At 39.9% G+C, this 14,210-nt stretch overlaps 1 protein-coding gene across 4 annotated transcripts in view; it reads left to right on the top strand.

The window, feature by feature from the left end:
• The window catches only part of MAST4 (microtubule associated serine/threonine kinase family member 4), a 279,183-nt gene that overhangs the window by 90,745 nt on the left and 174,228 nt on the right, over nucleotides 1–14,210 (top strand). Inside the window, exon 1 of one of the 4 annotated variants that reach the window (XM_021534408.3) lies at nucleotides 7,930–8,039. The exons of 2 other annotated variants lie outside the window; for them this stretch is intronic. In XM_021534408.3, coding sequence (XP_021390083.2) covers nucleotides 8,001–8,039 — 39 coding nt within the window. In that variant the 5' untranslated portion in view covers nucleotides 7,930–8,000. Of the gene's footprint in view, nucleotides 1–7,929; nucleotides 8,040–14,210 lie in introns of those variants that run through there. One more of the 4 variants, XM_077790301.1, reaches the window with a different exon arrangement.

Here is a 14,210-nt window from a genome sequence, read left to right as displayed (position 1 = left end):
TCTCTGAAAACATAGCTGCATGTGTGGCACTTCAAATTCTAAGATTAAAAATGGTGTACCTTCTGTATGTGTGATGTTAGGTTTTCTTTGAGGAGATACTGAAACAAATAGTTCAGCAGCTTTTGAAAAGAGGGAGAACATTATATGTGTATCTCAGTTCTTGTTGGAAGGTGACCCATGAGAGATTCAGACTGTACTCACAATGTGCCTGTCTTTTCAGAAAGGAATTTCTTTTATGTTATTGTGTAATTATGGAAGATGTAGAGAACTGGGGGACTGACTGCATTTTTTTAATTGATGATATAGCTATGCTTGGAAGAAACACAGTATTTGATGAAAAAGGCAAAATGGATGAAGCTGGCATGTCTGTTGTGAACCATCTTCTGTGTTCTGTCACTGAAAGAGGAACTGATAAACTTACTTAGGTAACTTACTTGAAAATTTGGTTTTCTCCTGCCACAGTTATTTTTCTTCTAATATTGTCATGAGGGATTGATTACCTAAGGTAACAAATTACCCCTCCGAATGAGTGGTGAACGCAGAGACAAGTTGGTAGTTGGTGCAAGTAGGATTTTGTCCGGCAGGTGGCGAGAAGACCCAGCGTGTACCTCTGCTCTCCATGGCTTGTGTAATGCTGGCTGTTGGCACTGTACGTGTGCTTTCATGGCATAAAGTACTTCATTTTCAAGAGCCTTAAAATATAAGCAACAGAATCAGTAATATTTCTTTTTTATTAAGAAACAGCAGCAATCAACCCTGCTTCTTTAAGTGTAATAAATTGTTGTACCCGTCTACTGTGGTTTGCAACTTGTGCACCTTTATTAGCTCTAAAAGATGAGAATTAGAGTTTTGCTAACTGAGGAATCTTGAATTTTTGCTGCTTGTGATCTATATACTTAGTAATATACAGTAAGAATAATAAACTATCTCTTAATGCATTGCTGGACCTGGTAGTTGGAGTACATCTTGGACACTCAGGAAGCCAACCTGGCTTACCTGAATGTGTGGTTGTGTAATGTGGTGAAGTGGAACACAAATTAAATGATGCTGAATCAATCCATGTAGTGATTATTGCCCTGAAGTCTTCACTTCTGAAGCATAGAAGAGTGTAGAAGAGAGTAATGCACTTTGTGTGCGGGTAGGATTGTAGTACTGAAGAAGGATAGAGGAAAAATCTGGTGAGAACTCATGGTTTTATTGTCAGGCTAGCAATGCCTTCTCAGTGCTGTAGCTGGGGACTCAGAGATGCCTTGAAAACATTTGGCTGGTGGAGCATGTCTGTTTTCTTCTGGGAAGTGGTGAGTTAGCATGTTCCACCCTGAAAGGAAGCTGTTTTGTTTCACATGGAACATTTATTCTGTACTTTTTCTAGGCCCTCAGAAGGGACATAAGGCAGATATATATATAGGAACATAAATGGCTATATGGATGAAATACTGTAACCTTTCCACTTTAAATAGTAAAAATATGTATTGCTCACAGTGTCTAAAATTGTGTATGAATTACTGGGCCTTGTTAGTAGTTGGTTATGATGTTAAGGATGTAACTTGATTCTATTAAATTCATTCATTTCTCAGAGTTTCAATGTATTTTAATAATTATTAATAAATTGCCTTTATCAATCTCAAATTTGGACAAGGCAACTTTAGCTCCTAACACTCTAAAGTGTGAGAATTGCTTTCTCAATTTCTTAAAGTAGTGTGCAACTTTGTATCATTGCATAGGTTCTATGGGTAAATAAATTCTTGGAAGATAAATAATGAAAACTGAGTAGTGGATTTTCATTACCACATTCAAGTAATTTGTGATAAAGCTGGCCTGTATTCCTGCACTGACTGAGTATCTTAAATACACTTTCCTGTTAATATTGAAAGAACAGCCTTTCCTGTGGTTGTATTACAAAATTCTTGAAAAATATATTGCAGACCTACAGTTCTGCTTTCCAGTCTAGATGTACAGACTGAGAAGGTATCTGTGGCTTCAGGAAGATTTCAGCATCCCTTATCTCTGTGATGATGTTAAGTGTTAGTCTGTCAATTTTTGCTGCTAATTTTGACAAAATGTCTTACTTCTGATGCTGTAACCAATTTCAGTGACAGTTCACAGATAACGGAGCTTCCAGAACTTGAAGGAACAAGAGGCAGATGGAAAGAATTGTTTCCATAACCCTTTTTTCCTCAGATAACATTAAAAACATTGTATTAAACTCTTGTGTTGTGTGAAAGTGCAGAGTGATACTGTAAGTTTTTGACATACTTAAGATGGCTAGATGTTGATCTGTATAAAATTCTTTAAGGGTGATCTTCATTTTTTTTCACCTCCCTTCTGTTTCACTTCTATCAGATTGATTAAAAAAATATATATGCTCATCTTCCATCTCCCAGCACCACATATGCTTTTGCTTTCATGCTTCTGTGACATCCTGTGATGATGACCTGATATCCAGTAAGATTCTAATGAAAACCCTTTCCCCAAAGCATTGTGGAGTGACAGTAGGGTGGTTTGGTGTGAGTATATATGTATGGGGCAGCTGAAAACCTCTGGTTGATGACTTTATAGATTTTTTTAATGTGTATGTAATATAAAAAATATGTGTTTGCATAGGGTGTTTGAAATTCAGTGTAAAATACTCAGTGTAGAACTCCTTTAGAATTCCTTTAGAACAGGAATGTTATCTAGATTATTTCTTAATCATATGCAGAGAATGATTGTTTTGGTGTGGAACATAAAGGTGGCTCGATTTCTTTTATGTCCATTCAGAAAAATAACCTTGAACTCCTTTGTGGAACTGTAATGTTGTCTTCCCTTGACAGTTTATTCTTTAAACTACTACAGAAGCACAGAATAATCTGGCGGGGAAAGGACACACAGTGATAATTGAATTCAACTCCTCCTCTTGTGCAGGACACTCTTAAGAGTCACACCCTTTGCCTGAGTGCATTGTCCAAAAATACTCCTTGAACTCTCTCAGGCTGGTGCTGTGACCACTTTCCTGGGGAGACTGTTCCAGTGCCCAGCCACCCTCTGGGGGAAGAAACTTTTTCTAATACCCAACCTAAACCTCCCTGACAGCTTCATGCCTTTTCCTCAAGTCCTGTCAGTGGTCATGAGACTGAAGAGATCAGTACTTGTCCCTCTGCTTCCTCTTGTGAGGACATTGTAGACTCTCTCCTAGGTCTCCTCTTCTCCAGGCTGAACAGACCAGGTGACCTCAGCTACTCTGGCTTTCCCTCCAGACCCTTCACCATCTTTGTTGCCCTCCTTTGGACACTCTCTTATGGCTTTTTGTCTTTTTTATCCTGCAGCACCCAGAACTGTCCCCAGCACTCGAGGTGAGGCTGCCCCAGGGCAGAGCAGAGCAGAGCAGGATAATCCCTCCCTTGCCCGGCTGGCGATGCTGTCCCTGATGCCCACAGGACAAGGGTGGCCCTCCTGGCTGCCAGGGCACTGCTGGCCCATGTTCAACTTGGCATGGACCAGAGCCCCAGGTCCATTACTGTGGGGCTGTGCTCCGTTCAAAACTACAAAAGCAGTGTTTGCAGGAGTTTATTTCAACCCCATTGTAACTACAACATCCAGGGGAACATGCTATGGCATACTCTAATTGTTCTCTCATCTCTAATACAGCTTAGTAAAAGGCTGCATAAGAATTAATGTTAATAATTACCAGGTATCTGTAGTTTGTCCACTTGCCTTGACTGCTGAAATTATGGCGGTAGCAATACTTTAATTTTTCTAGTAAGTTAGTTGAATAGCTTATCAGTGGACAAAAATACAATGAAAAGCTCCCTTTTTACCTGTGCTGGAAAAAAGTTCCTGTTATTTTGGGTAGTAGGTTATCAGAATATAAGGCAATTATTTCATTGCTTTTTATCTATTTTAAGCACATGAATTCTCACATTTAGGAAGAGAATAATTATTTTTAAAACTCAGTGATGGTGACTGGATGCTGTAGAGTATTTAAGATATAGGAAATAGCCCTGACAGAGATAGATTTAGGGGCAGAGTACAAATTAGTTTTTTCATGGTGCATTATTATTATGATTTATCATGTGCTACCACCATGTGTAGTATGAGAGTGGCAGCCACACATGGGATATGTGTATGCATAAAATTAGATTTAAATTAAATCTGCATTGTAAAACTCTAGTTACATATTCATATATAGTTTTGCATGCTTAGGTTTTATCTGGTTGATTGGCTGATTTCAGTAATTACAGTGATTTTTAAATTTTCTTGTTTTGCCAATCAGTAATATTTTTAAAGTGAAGCTGTATGATTAGTGCAAAAAAGTGGCAGTTGAATGAAGATAAAAATTTACTAGATTTATGTAATTGTCCTGAAAAAGATCTTTTACCATGTTTCTTTGCAGCTTTAAATAAACATGGGTTTAGGAGTATGTGTCTAAATTAATTCTGAAACATCCTTCACATTTAATCAGGTCAAATGCTTCATTTATAGGGGAGAAAAATTTTTGGCAAAATCGGAGATTGATTACTGTTTTCCTAAAATAATTTTGCCTTCCCTGATGTGGGGAAGGAAAAAAGAAGTTTTTTTCATACACTGTGTGTGGGTGATGTTATGATGCTTGTATCCCCAGTAATGTGTTCTGTTTATGCTGGATATTATGTTCTGTGCCTTCAAGGCTAGCTCTGAGAGCAGAGGTGGGGAGAAGAAGAAGCACAGAGTTTGTTATCAGCCTGCTCTCATTCCTCGCCAGTCTGCTGGACACAGAACTCCACTGTGCTGTCTCGGCACGGACAGGGCAGAATGCAGCACTCCTTTGCTTTTTAGTTAGTTTAGCTAGCTGAGGCAGCCCGAGTTTTCCCTGGACTGGTTTCCTTTCCCTTTCCTCGGATCCGTTCGAGCCTGCTCCGGACTGGGGCGTGGGGAGCATGGCGAGCTCGCACTGCGGCTCACCGGGGCTGCTCGGGGCAGCAGCAGCCTTGCCCAGCGCGGGGGCACCGATAACAGGGACACCACCCCAGAGACACCTTCTGGGTTTGTCATCTCTTCAGAGCGACAAATGAGTTTTGTCATCTGCTATTGTTCATTTTGTGTGCTGAGGAGTGCTTTGCCTGTTAAATAAACAGGTTTTTTTCCACTTCTCTCTCAGGAAATTTTCCCAAACTACTTGTGGGAGTAGGGGCCATGTGGGTTTGCTTTCTAGGGGGGCTCCTTTTGGAGGTTTTCTCCCAGATTTGCACTAATCCAGGACAACTGTACATGTTTTATTTTGTGATGCCTGTAAAACTGAAAGGAGCCCTTCTGCTACAAGTGATATGAAACAATATGTGTTTTGCTGTATTTTGTATCTATAAATATAGGGATAATTACACTAAAATGTTTCAAAGAGCATGGATTCTTCTTCTAAAACACAAAGTCTTAGATAGCACAGTCTTACGTGCTATGGTTTTGGTGGTGAATGTAACTGAAATAATAATCTGAAAATAATGAAAACCTCCAGAAAAAACTCCGCTATGTGCATTTTTAAACATGAAGATGCACTTTCGGCATTTCTAAAGAGGCAATAACTACAACAATAAATTGTGAGAAAATTCAGTGGATGCTTTCCTTCTTATGTTACAAACATCTGCCTTCCAGTTCGTTCTAATACAGCACAAGCCTAAGATGCAGCACAAGCCTAAGAAAATGCCACTTCTAGAATTGATAGTGAATGCATTTCTCACTGAAAGGTAGTTTATACTCTTCTATTTGGGATTTATGTCATCTTCTGCTGAAAGGTAGTCTTCTATTTGTTTCATTCTTCTGCCTTCCAGTGTTACTTGGTAGCTGTACCAAAGACCTTCAGCATATTGCAAAATATGTTACGCTTGCACTCTGTAGTTGGATAGTTTCTTCATGCATGTACATCTTTGCTTTGTCTGCCTGTAATCCTTTCTGTAAATTTTCCTGCTATGAAATTATAGCCTCTGTGATACTTGAGGTGTTTTGTTAAGTTGTGGACTTTTTGCATCTGTCAGTGACACATTACTTGATGGTACGACTTTCTTATGCTGTTGTTCCAATAATGACCTCTGAACTAGTTGGCATGGGGTACTTTTAATTCATACATACACAGTTAAATACACAGGCTGAAATGATGGTTGGACTCAAGATAACTACACTTCAGTATTATTTACCTTTAAAGGAACTGATAAATTGAGCATTGCAAGATTTTGTATTTGAGTGATAAAAATAAAACTTGTGCAATATCTATAAAGATCGGGTATAAAAATGCAAACAGCCTTGCAATGTGTCATGAGAGACAAATGGTAAGTTTTTGCCTCTCACCCTTGAAACTTGACTGTCTTTGGTTAATTAAATTTTGTAATGCTGTTAACAAGCTTCTTACTGGAAGCATGTAACAGCATTTAGATTGTCATTCGTTTGCCTGTGTTGTTTTTGGAAACAGAAACATAGAAGAGATCCTATGTGAGGACAACATGGATGCGAATGATTGGGATAAAGTTTTAATGTGTTATCAGAAGAAGGAAGATGGCATTTTGAAATGGAAAAGGCAAAACAGGATTATTGGGTGGATCCCATAGGAGATAATGTAGCATTTTTCCCCTTTGTTTCAAGCAGGTGAGGGGATCTAGTCACTTCTCACTTTGAATCTGTAAAGCAAAAAAGTTTTCACTAGGGTCAGCATGCTGCTTGAGGAGATGCTATTCTTGAAAAATGAATTCAGGAGGGATGAGTAGCATTTGTTACAGAGGAAGGCAGGATGGTTGCATATCCCCTTCTGGCCTACAGATTTGTAAATCTATCAGTGTGTTTGATTTTCCTTGTCTCCCTCTTGTGGAATTGGAGTTTTGGTCAGTATGAGTATCTCCTTTCTTAACTAAAGTACTGCTCTGATCCTGTAACTGAAGTGTGTGATGGCTCAGTTTTAATCCATTGACCAAATCTGATGGATGCATTTGGAGCTGGAGACATGGAGGGACAGGAAGGAGAAAACATGTTCAGTTAATGTGACTGTGTAACTTAGATAAAATTGACTGCTTTTTAGAATAATACAGTTGGAAGTATCAGAGAAATCTAGCTTAATAGCAGAAATTATATATTTTTTAATTGTATCAAGTGTAAAACAATAATGTTAATTCATTTCAGTTGTATGAAGGAAGAGTTGAGAGCTGGGGGCAGGGAATACAGCAGCCTGCTCTTTTTCTGTTCTTCAGATAAGCTTTTACACTCAGTGTTATCCTTTCAGCAATCCTTCATTTTTTTTGTTCTAAATGCCTTTGCCCCTGGCAGGTTTTACTACTATGGAATGTACATGGACTACTTCTCAAAATGATGCAGTATGACAGGAAATCAATATTTCTTTTTCATACTAGATTTAAGGGTGTGATTGTCATTGCCTCATCTTAGACTGTTAATGGGTGAATAGCTAATAGTATATTGACAGCCTTTGCGGGCTGGGGGGGAAATCAGTGATCTGTTTAACCAGCAGCTTGGCAGACGTGAAAACTCCCACCGCCGTTTCGCTCCTTAAAATCTGTGCTTTCAGACATAACCTTTAAGAAGCCAGCACCTAGTTTTTGACGGAGATGAGTCTTCCTTCCACCAGTCGGGTCAGCTGAGCTGATGAGAGACCCTCGGGCGACAAGCCCAAGGTCACAGCCGGGGTGCCTGCACCCTGAGACAATCCGTCCTCTCTCGGCGGGTTCTCCGCGGCCTCACATGGGAATCCAGTGGGGCGCGGCTTCTTAGGCGGCGCGGTTACAGCAGCGCTGCAGCGCCATCCTGCAGGAGGAGGCCAGCTCGTCCCTCACGGCTCCGGCGGCCCGCGCTGCCCGGCCGGCGGGGCCGCGGCGGCCGGACCGCGTCCCGAAGTTGCCGGGGCGCGCGCCTCGGGCGGTCACGTGCGCGGCGGCGCCAATCGGCGCGGGCGTGATGTCAGCGCTCGGCAGCCGCGGGGATGCGGAGCGGGCTCCGGGCGGTCCGGCATGGCCAGGCGGCGCCGCGCGGCGTGAGCGCGCCGGAGCGCCGGCATGGACGAGCCGGGCATCCTGCGGAGGCGCGGGCTGCAGGTAGGGGCGGGGCGAGGCGGCGCGCCCGCGGGGCGGCCCGCGCTCCCCGCAGTTGGGAAGTTGCCCTCCTCACCTGCGGCGGGGCGCGGCGGCGGCGGGCGCGGCGGCGGGGAGACACCTGTGGGCGGGCGGGGCGCGGCGGCGGGCTCGCCCGCGGAGCCGGCGCCGCAGCCCGCGCTCGGGCGCTGCGCGGCAGACGGCAGCGGCGGCGGCCGTGGGGCTCTCCCGCCAGCCGCGCTCCGCGCCGGGCAGCGGCCGGGCATTGCCGGCGGGGTGAAAGTTTGGCGGTGCTCGGCGCTCCGGGCGGCCGCCGCACACTTTGTCGAACGCCGGAGCGGGCGCGTCTTCCTTTCCCGGGCGGCTTTGGGCTGACTTTTCCGCTGGCGTCCCTAAAGTCTGGAAACCCCCGTAGCGAAGATAGGGCGAGGGTTACGGCACAGTGTTGGTACCGTATGTTGTTTGAACCCAAGACTCTAACCACGTACCCTTCTAGGATAATGCATAAGTCACTCAAATAATTAAAATGTGCATACTTATATACATATATTTGTCGGCAGAAAGTATAATAGTCAAGGATATATGACTACAGGCGAATAGACGGTGTAGTTACTTTTTTAATGTTCACCAAAATGGAGCACCACCTCAGACTACATCATTACGGCCCATTGTTCAGAAAGCCCCTTTGCTCAAGTAGCTCTCAGCGATGAATGTACTTCCTTTCTTTTGTTTTCCTCCACATCTGCAATTTCAATGGAAGGAGGGTGAAAAGGAAAGTCTCCATACATTTTGGATCGTATTCTTAAGTAATACGAACCCCCATAAAGCATTTAACATGCGCTGAACTTGCACAGTTCTGAACTTTTTAGTAAGATACCCTTTTTGATCAGTGCTTTCAACTTGGTACTGACCCAGTGCGACAGTTTCTTTTAGAGGTATAGAAGTAGAATCTGGAGCACATGTTCTTATGTAGCATACGGAAGTCCTGAAATTCTCTTGGGCCTTTTAAAGAATCCATTAACTTTTCTTTAACTTTATGTATGATAACACTTGCCTGTGGAAAGTGAGTAACTTCATAAAAAAGTAACTTCAGTCAGTGCTTCTATCTTAAATATTTTCTATCACTTGATGGCCATGTAGGAGGGAGAATCCCTGCTGCAGGTTGAGACTGTGGATGACATCTTTTAAAGGATATATAAGTTTCAAGAGGTATATCTTTATAGTGAAACCGGACTTCCTTCTCTTAAACTTGCTCTAATCCATTCAGTAGTGTAAACCGGATTTCTTCATTTTGAATTAAACAGCAGTCTAGTCTTATTAGGTTATAACTTAAACCTTTGTGTGAAAAAAATGTGTTGAGTTGAGGTTATTTTTATTTTATTTTCTGTGACTTTAACAAAACAATTTTAAATGAATACCAAAAATATTTTACAGAACAATTTACAGTCACCTAAGAGTATTGAAAGTTATATGGTGAATAATCCAAGTAGCAGAGGGGCCTGTTCACACTTGCAGTCCATGCAGTTTTTGAAGATATGTACTGTATGACTTTCCTTAGGATCTGGTCCTAGAATGGAGAAAATCAGCCAGTGGTCAAAAATGTTAAAATGGACATACTATCATTTAGAAAAAGATAGGAGGGGTAGAAATGCTGTTTACACTGAAGTTGTATTCATTAGATCTTTAAAGTGAATCTGTCTTCATACTGTCCTCTCGCTCCCCTTGCGTTCTTCTGTTGCTTTGTTCCTGTCTTCATCTGTTGTCCATGCAGCTTGCCTAGAGATGGTGATCTTGTGAGCTGGAAAGCAGGTTATATGACAAGGAATGTTTTAAGTTTTGTTTTAAGTTTTGTTAATAAATATTAAGTGTCTGAGTTGTTTACTTTGCTGACCTTTTGGTTTTATAGTACATTCCAAAATAGTGACTTCGTTAATTAATAGTCATAGTATATGTTTTTACCGTAAAAAAACCCAACCCTAAATAACACCTGCTCCTTGTTTTCTTTGGGAGTAATCCATATATTTTGCCCCTTTTTCTTTTTCATATGTTATTGATACTCTCTTGTAAAGACTGTTGAGTGTATTCTGAAAGGAATAAACAAAAAACCCCCACCAAAAAAAAAAAAAAAATCACACATCAAAATACCCCAAAAAACCTCCAAATGGAAAAAAAACAACAAACCCAAACAAACAAAACCCCCTGCAACAAAACACCCACCTCCCCCTCCAAAAAGCAAAACAACAAACCCCCAAAAACAACGGGGGAAAAGAAAAGGACATTTTCTGAGTTAAGATTGTTCTGAAGTACCTGTGATCTTCAATATAAGGTCAGGTAGCCCTATGTAACTTTGTCAGTTCTCTTCATTAGAAGTAGATATTTTAAAAGCAGGTAAAACTGCTTAAAAGCTGTGTGCTTTCATAGGTGAAGGTATTTAAATTAAACAATGATAGAGAGCATATGAGTAAATTAAAAGCAAAGTTGGTATAACTGCTGGCTTTCTTTTTTCTTTGTACAGAATTTGCTTCAAAGCTTGATTTACAGGACACACAAACCATTTCCTTTTAGATGGGAACCTGATGTAGTTGTGTTTAATGCCTTGTACCATCGTGCTGTGTTTAAAAAAAAGCCAGGAAGCAGCTTGAATTGAATCTCAAAATACAAGCCTTAAGTAAATATGTAGACTTGGATGAATTTTGTTTGAGCTTGATATGTAAAAGATTTTTCTGTTGCTCAGCTTTCTGAAAGAAACTGAGCCTTTAATTGGTTGCAATCTGAATACACATACCTACTTAATTTTACTACAACCTTTTTCTGTGTCTAGTTGTGTGTTTGTATTCATAGAAGAATAAAGACCGAAGGTTTAATTGCAAAGAACACTTTTTTGGTAAGAAGCATCAGGACATCAGGATAAAATTGATAATTTCTTTCAACGTCTAAGTTTTTAAAGTGCAATTTAGTGTGGATTGAAATGACAATTTCTTGCAAATAAATTTGAAAAAGGCAAAACCAGCTAATTACTTCTTGCACATTATTAATTACATTCTTAATTGCAGTCTGCTAGCAGCCTGTGCTTGTAATTGTTTGACTACGCATTGTACTTCATATTGCCTTAAAGTAACGACTCCAAACCCAGATGATAGATGGTAAAGGTAGCACGTATTTCCCTGAATCTGTAAGGATATGGGAATGTGGGAGAAACCTTACTGCCAGAAGCAGCCAGCTTCAGTCATGCTTCCAGTGCTGATTAAGCTTTCACTTTGTCAGACAGATGCTTTGGGCCTTCACTTTTCCTTTTGCTAATTTCAGTTTGCATTTAAGTGGCCTGTAAACAGTGTCTTGTAAATCTTCTTGTGATTACATGAGCTTTTTTAATTAGACTTGCAGAGAAATTGACCAACAGCAGAGAAAGCAGCTGTACACGAAACCTCTCAAATGTCAAAGAAAATGCTGTGTTTATTTCTTTTCTTCTCTCTAGGTATATATACATTTTTTTTTATAATGCTGGAAAATTTTCATAGGGAATCTAATCCTTCTTTAAATTCAAGGTGACTGCATTGCATTGTTTGCAGTGATATGATTATAGTCAACGTGGAAAATTCCATTTGGAAATCTAATATATGCATTGATTTGAGGGGGGAATGGGTATGAGATAAAAATAATTTAATCACAAAATTCAGACTTACTGCTGTAGAAATGGAAGTAAGCAATGTAACGGACCATGTGGTGTAAATGGAAAGTTGCTATTTTTGTGGATTTGAGAAAATCAATTTATATCAATTCTATATGTTTCTAGAAAAGGTGGCAAGGGGCACAGTCATTATGTAGCTTTGACTCCTTTCTTCTATCTTCACTACAGGAAAACAGTTATTCTTGTAGATAAATGTTTTGAAATGTGATACATAAATTGCCCAGACCTTTGCAAAAAGTCATACCTTACAGACTTTTCTAAGTACTTGCTTATTGGCTCAACTGGAAATGCATTTACTGAGAAATCAGAAAGAAAGAACTTAATGGAAAAATATGACCTTATTTGCAGTTCCTAAGCAGGTGAGATTTCTTTGGAGTAGAAGGTTTAATGAAAAGAATTCTTTCTGAAATACTGAAAATTGATGTGCGAAGTAAAAGGTTTATCTTGGAAGCCACACTCTACAGGAGAGGAAAGGAAAGAGGCAGACTGTAACTTTCTCTTTTCTAAATGCAGTTTGTGCTTAGGTAGGTAATTTTGGGTGGTCTCCTGAGAAAAAAAATGATAAAAGTTGAAGAGCATTAGTTGGAAGTTGGCCTGGTATCTCTTGCAAAGTGAAGAAAAAAGGGCGTAGAAGTCAGTCTTACAGATGAAGTTCTGTAAGAACCTCTTAATTGTCATTGGTTTGACAGTGTTCTTCTCTAGCGAGAGAGACCTTATCCGTTGTTTCTGCTTGTGTTTCTCTATTAGTGGAAATGTTTTTACAGTATCAAAAGAGAAGTTGTGTAACTGAATCAGTTCTGATGTATCTCTCTGCCTTCCAGTGAGTGTTTGGAAGAAAAAGTTTGTGGAGGGCGTGGAACCAGAGAAGGATTAAAAAACAAACAAAAAACAAACAAAAATTAGCAGTTTGCAGTAGATTCAAATTAATCAGTTAAGAAGAAGAGGGATATAACACTTCTGGTGTTGTATGGGACTAGCCGTGTGTCTGCACTGTGTTAATACCCTGCTTAGTAATTTTACTCAGACCTGCCTGAAAGGGGGGCCTGAAAGGGGCCACACTTGCAAACTAAACTTCTCTACATTTACTAAAACCTCAACATTTTTAAAGTGATTGAGCTACCCAGGACTACTTAAATTGTGATATTTGCTCTTTCATTTTATGAGTGTATTGCACGAGCAACATACGTAGATGTAAAATGTAAAAAAAAAACCCACTAAATTTTGTATAACCTTGGTAATTTTTTTTCCTGGATAGAGCCATATTTATTTTTGAATTGTCCCATACACTGTTACATAGAACAGGGCATCTTAGGTACTAAGAGTACCTAAAGTTAGAATAGATGGTTTCTTGGCTTAATTAGTGATAGGCAGTGATAGCTGCCATTAGAAAGCAAAGACCCAGCCTTCTGAGAAAAGAGATACTGAGATAAAGAACATATTTCCTCTCCTTCTTAGCTGTCACTTGTGCAGGCCTAATAGAGTGTACAATCTCTTGATCAGTTTTTCAGCTCTATTTTCCAGAAATTCATGCATTGTTACATGTTTGTCAGGTCCTCTAAAACACTGTGTCAGACATACTTTGCTATTATTTGAGGTGTGAAAGCTTTTCTAAAAGAGTTAATCTTTCAGATTATGCCCTCCCCCCCCCCCCCCCGGCCCCGATCCCTGTCTTTGCTTTTCTGTATGTTGTAGTCACATTATTTCAGAGTCCAGTATCAAAAAAAGAAAAGAGAGCATCATGCTTCATCTGGAGCTAAAGTATTTGGTGTGGGGTCAAACTTGGTGCCTGTGGCCCATATCATACTTCTTACTAATGCCTTCTGATAATTGTAGCAAAATTTCTTGATAAAGTCTACAATATGTCACGAAACTGACGGACTGTTTTGTATTAGGTTTGGAAGGAGAAACATAAACTTAACATTTCTTTGTGTCGGGTCCATTGGTGAGCTCAGTGGTAGAGTCTGTAATGATTTGAGCTGATCTCAGTTGTGTTTTAAGGGTCATAAAACAAAGCAGCTTTGGTATCTTCTGTGTACTTGTTAGCTCCTCTTTTTAAGTTACTTGGCTTATCTCCAAAATCTACTTTTGTGGGTTTTTTAAATTTATTTTTTTCTTTGCCTGTTTTGTTGGTAACAGTAGGAATATTAGCTGCGTGAAGGACAGTAGCTTATTGAAACAGGATTTTTTTATAAAGTTCCATGAAATGTCCTTGGTTTGACAAATGGTTTTACTTACTTTGTTACAACTAATGCAACCAGTAATTATCTATATTTTCTTTTCAAATTTTTTTGTAAGATGCTTCCTTTGAATTTGATGCAATTTTGATTATGATGCTACTTCATGTGTCATACTTCACATAATGATTTTAGATTAGCTTTAACTAACTGATAAACTACATTTGTTTTAAAAGTCAAAAGTTTTAGATTTGTTAAATTATCTGTTTTCTCAAAATTGCCTACAGGCTTTGAGATGCTATTAATTCCTTC

This window comes from Lonchura striata, chromosome Z (assembly GCF_046129695.1).
Source record: "Lonchura striata isolate bLonStr1 chromosome Z, bLonStr1.mat, whole genome shotgun sequence".
Lineage (NCBI taxonomy): Eukaryota > Metazoa > Chordata > Aves > Passeriformes > Estrildidae > Lonchura > Lonchura striata.
Note: the sequence above shows the minus strand (reverse complement) of the source record. Positions and strands in the feature narration are given on the sequence as shown.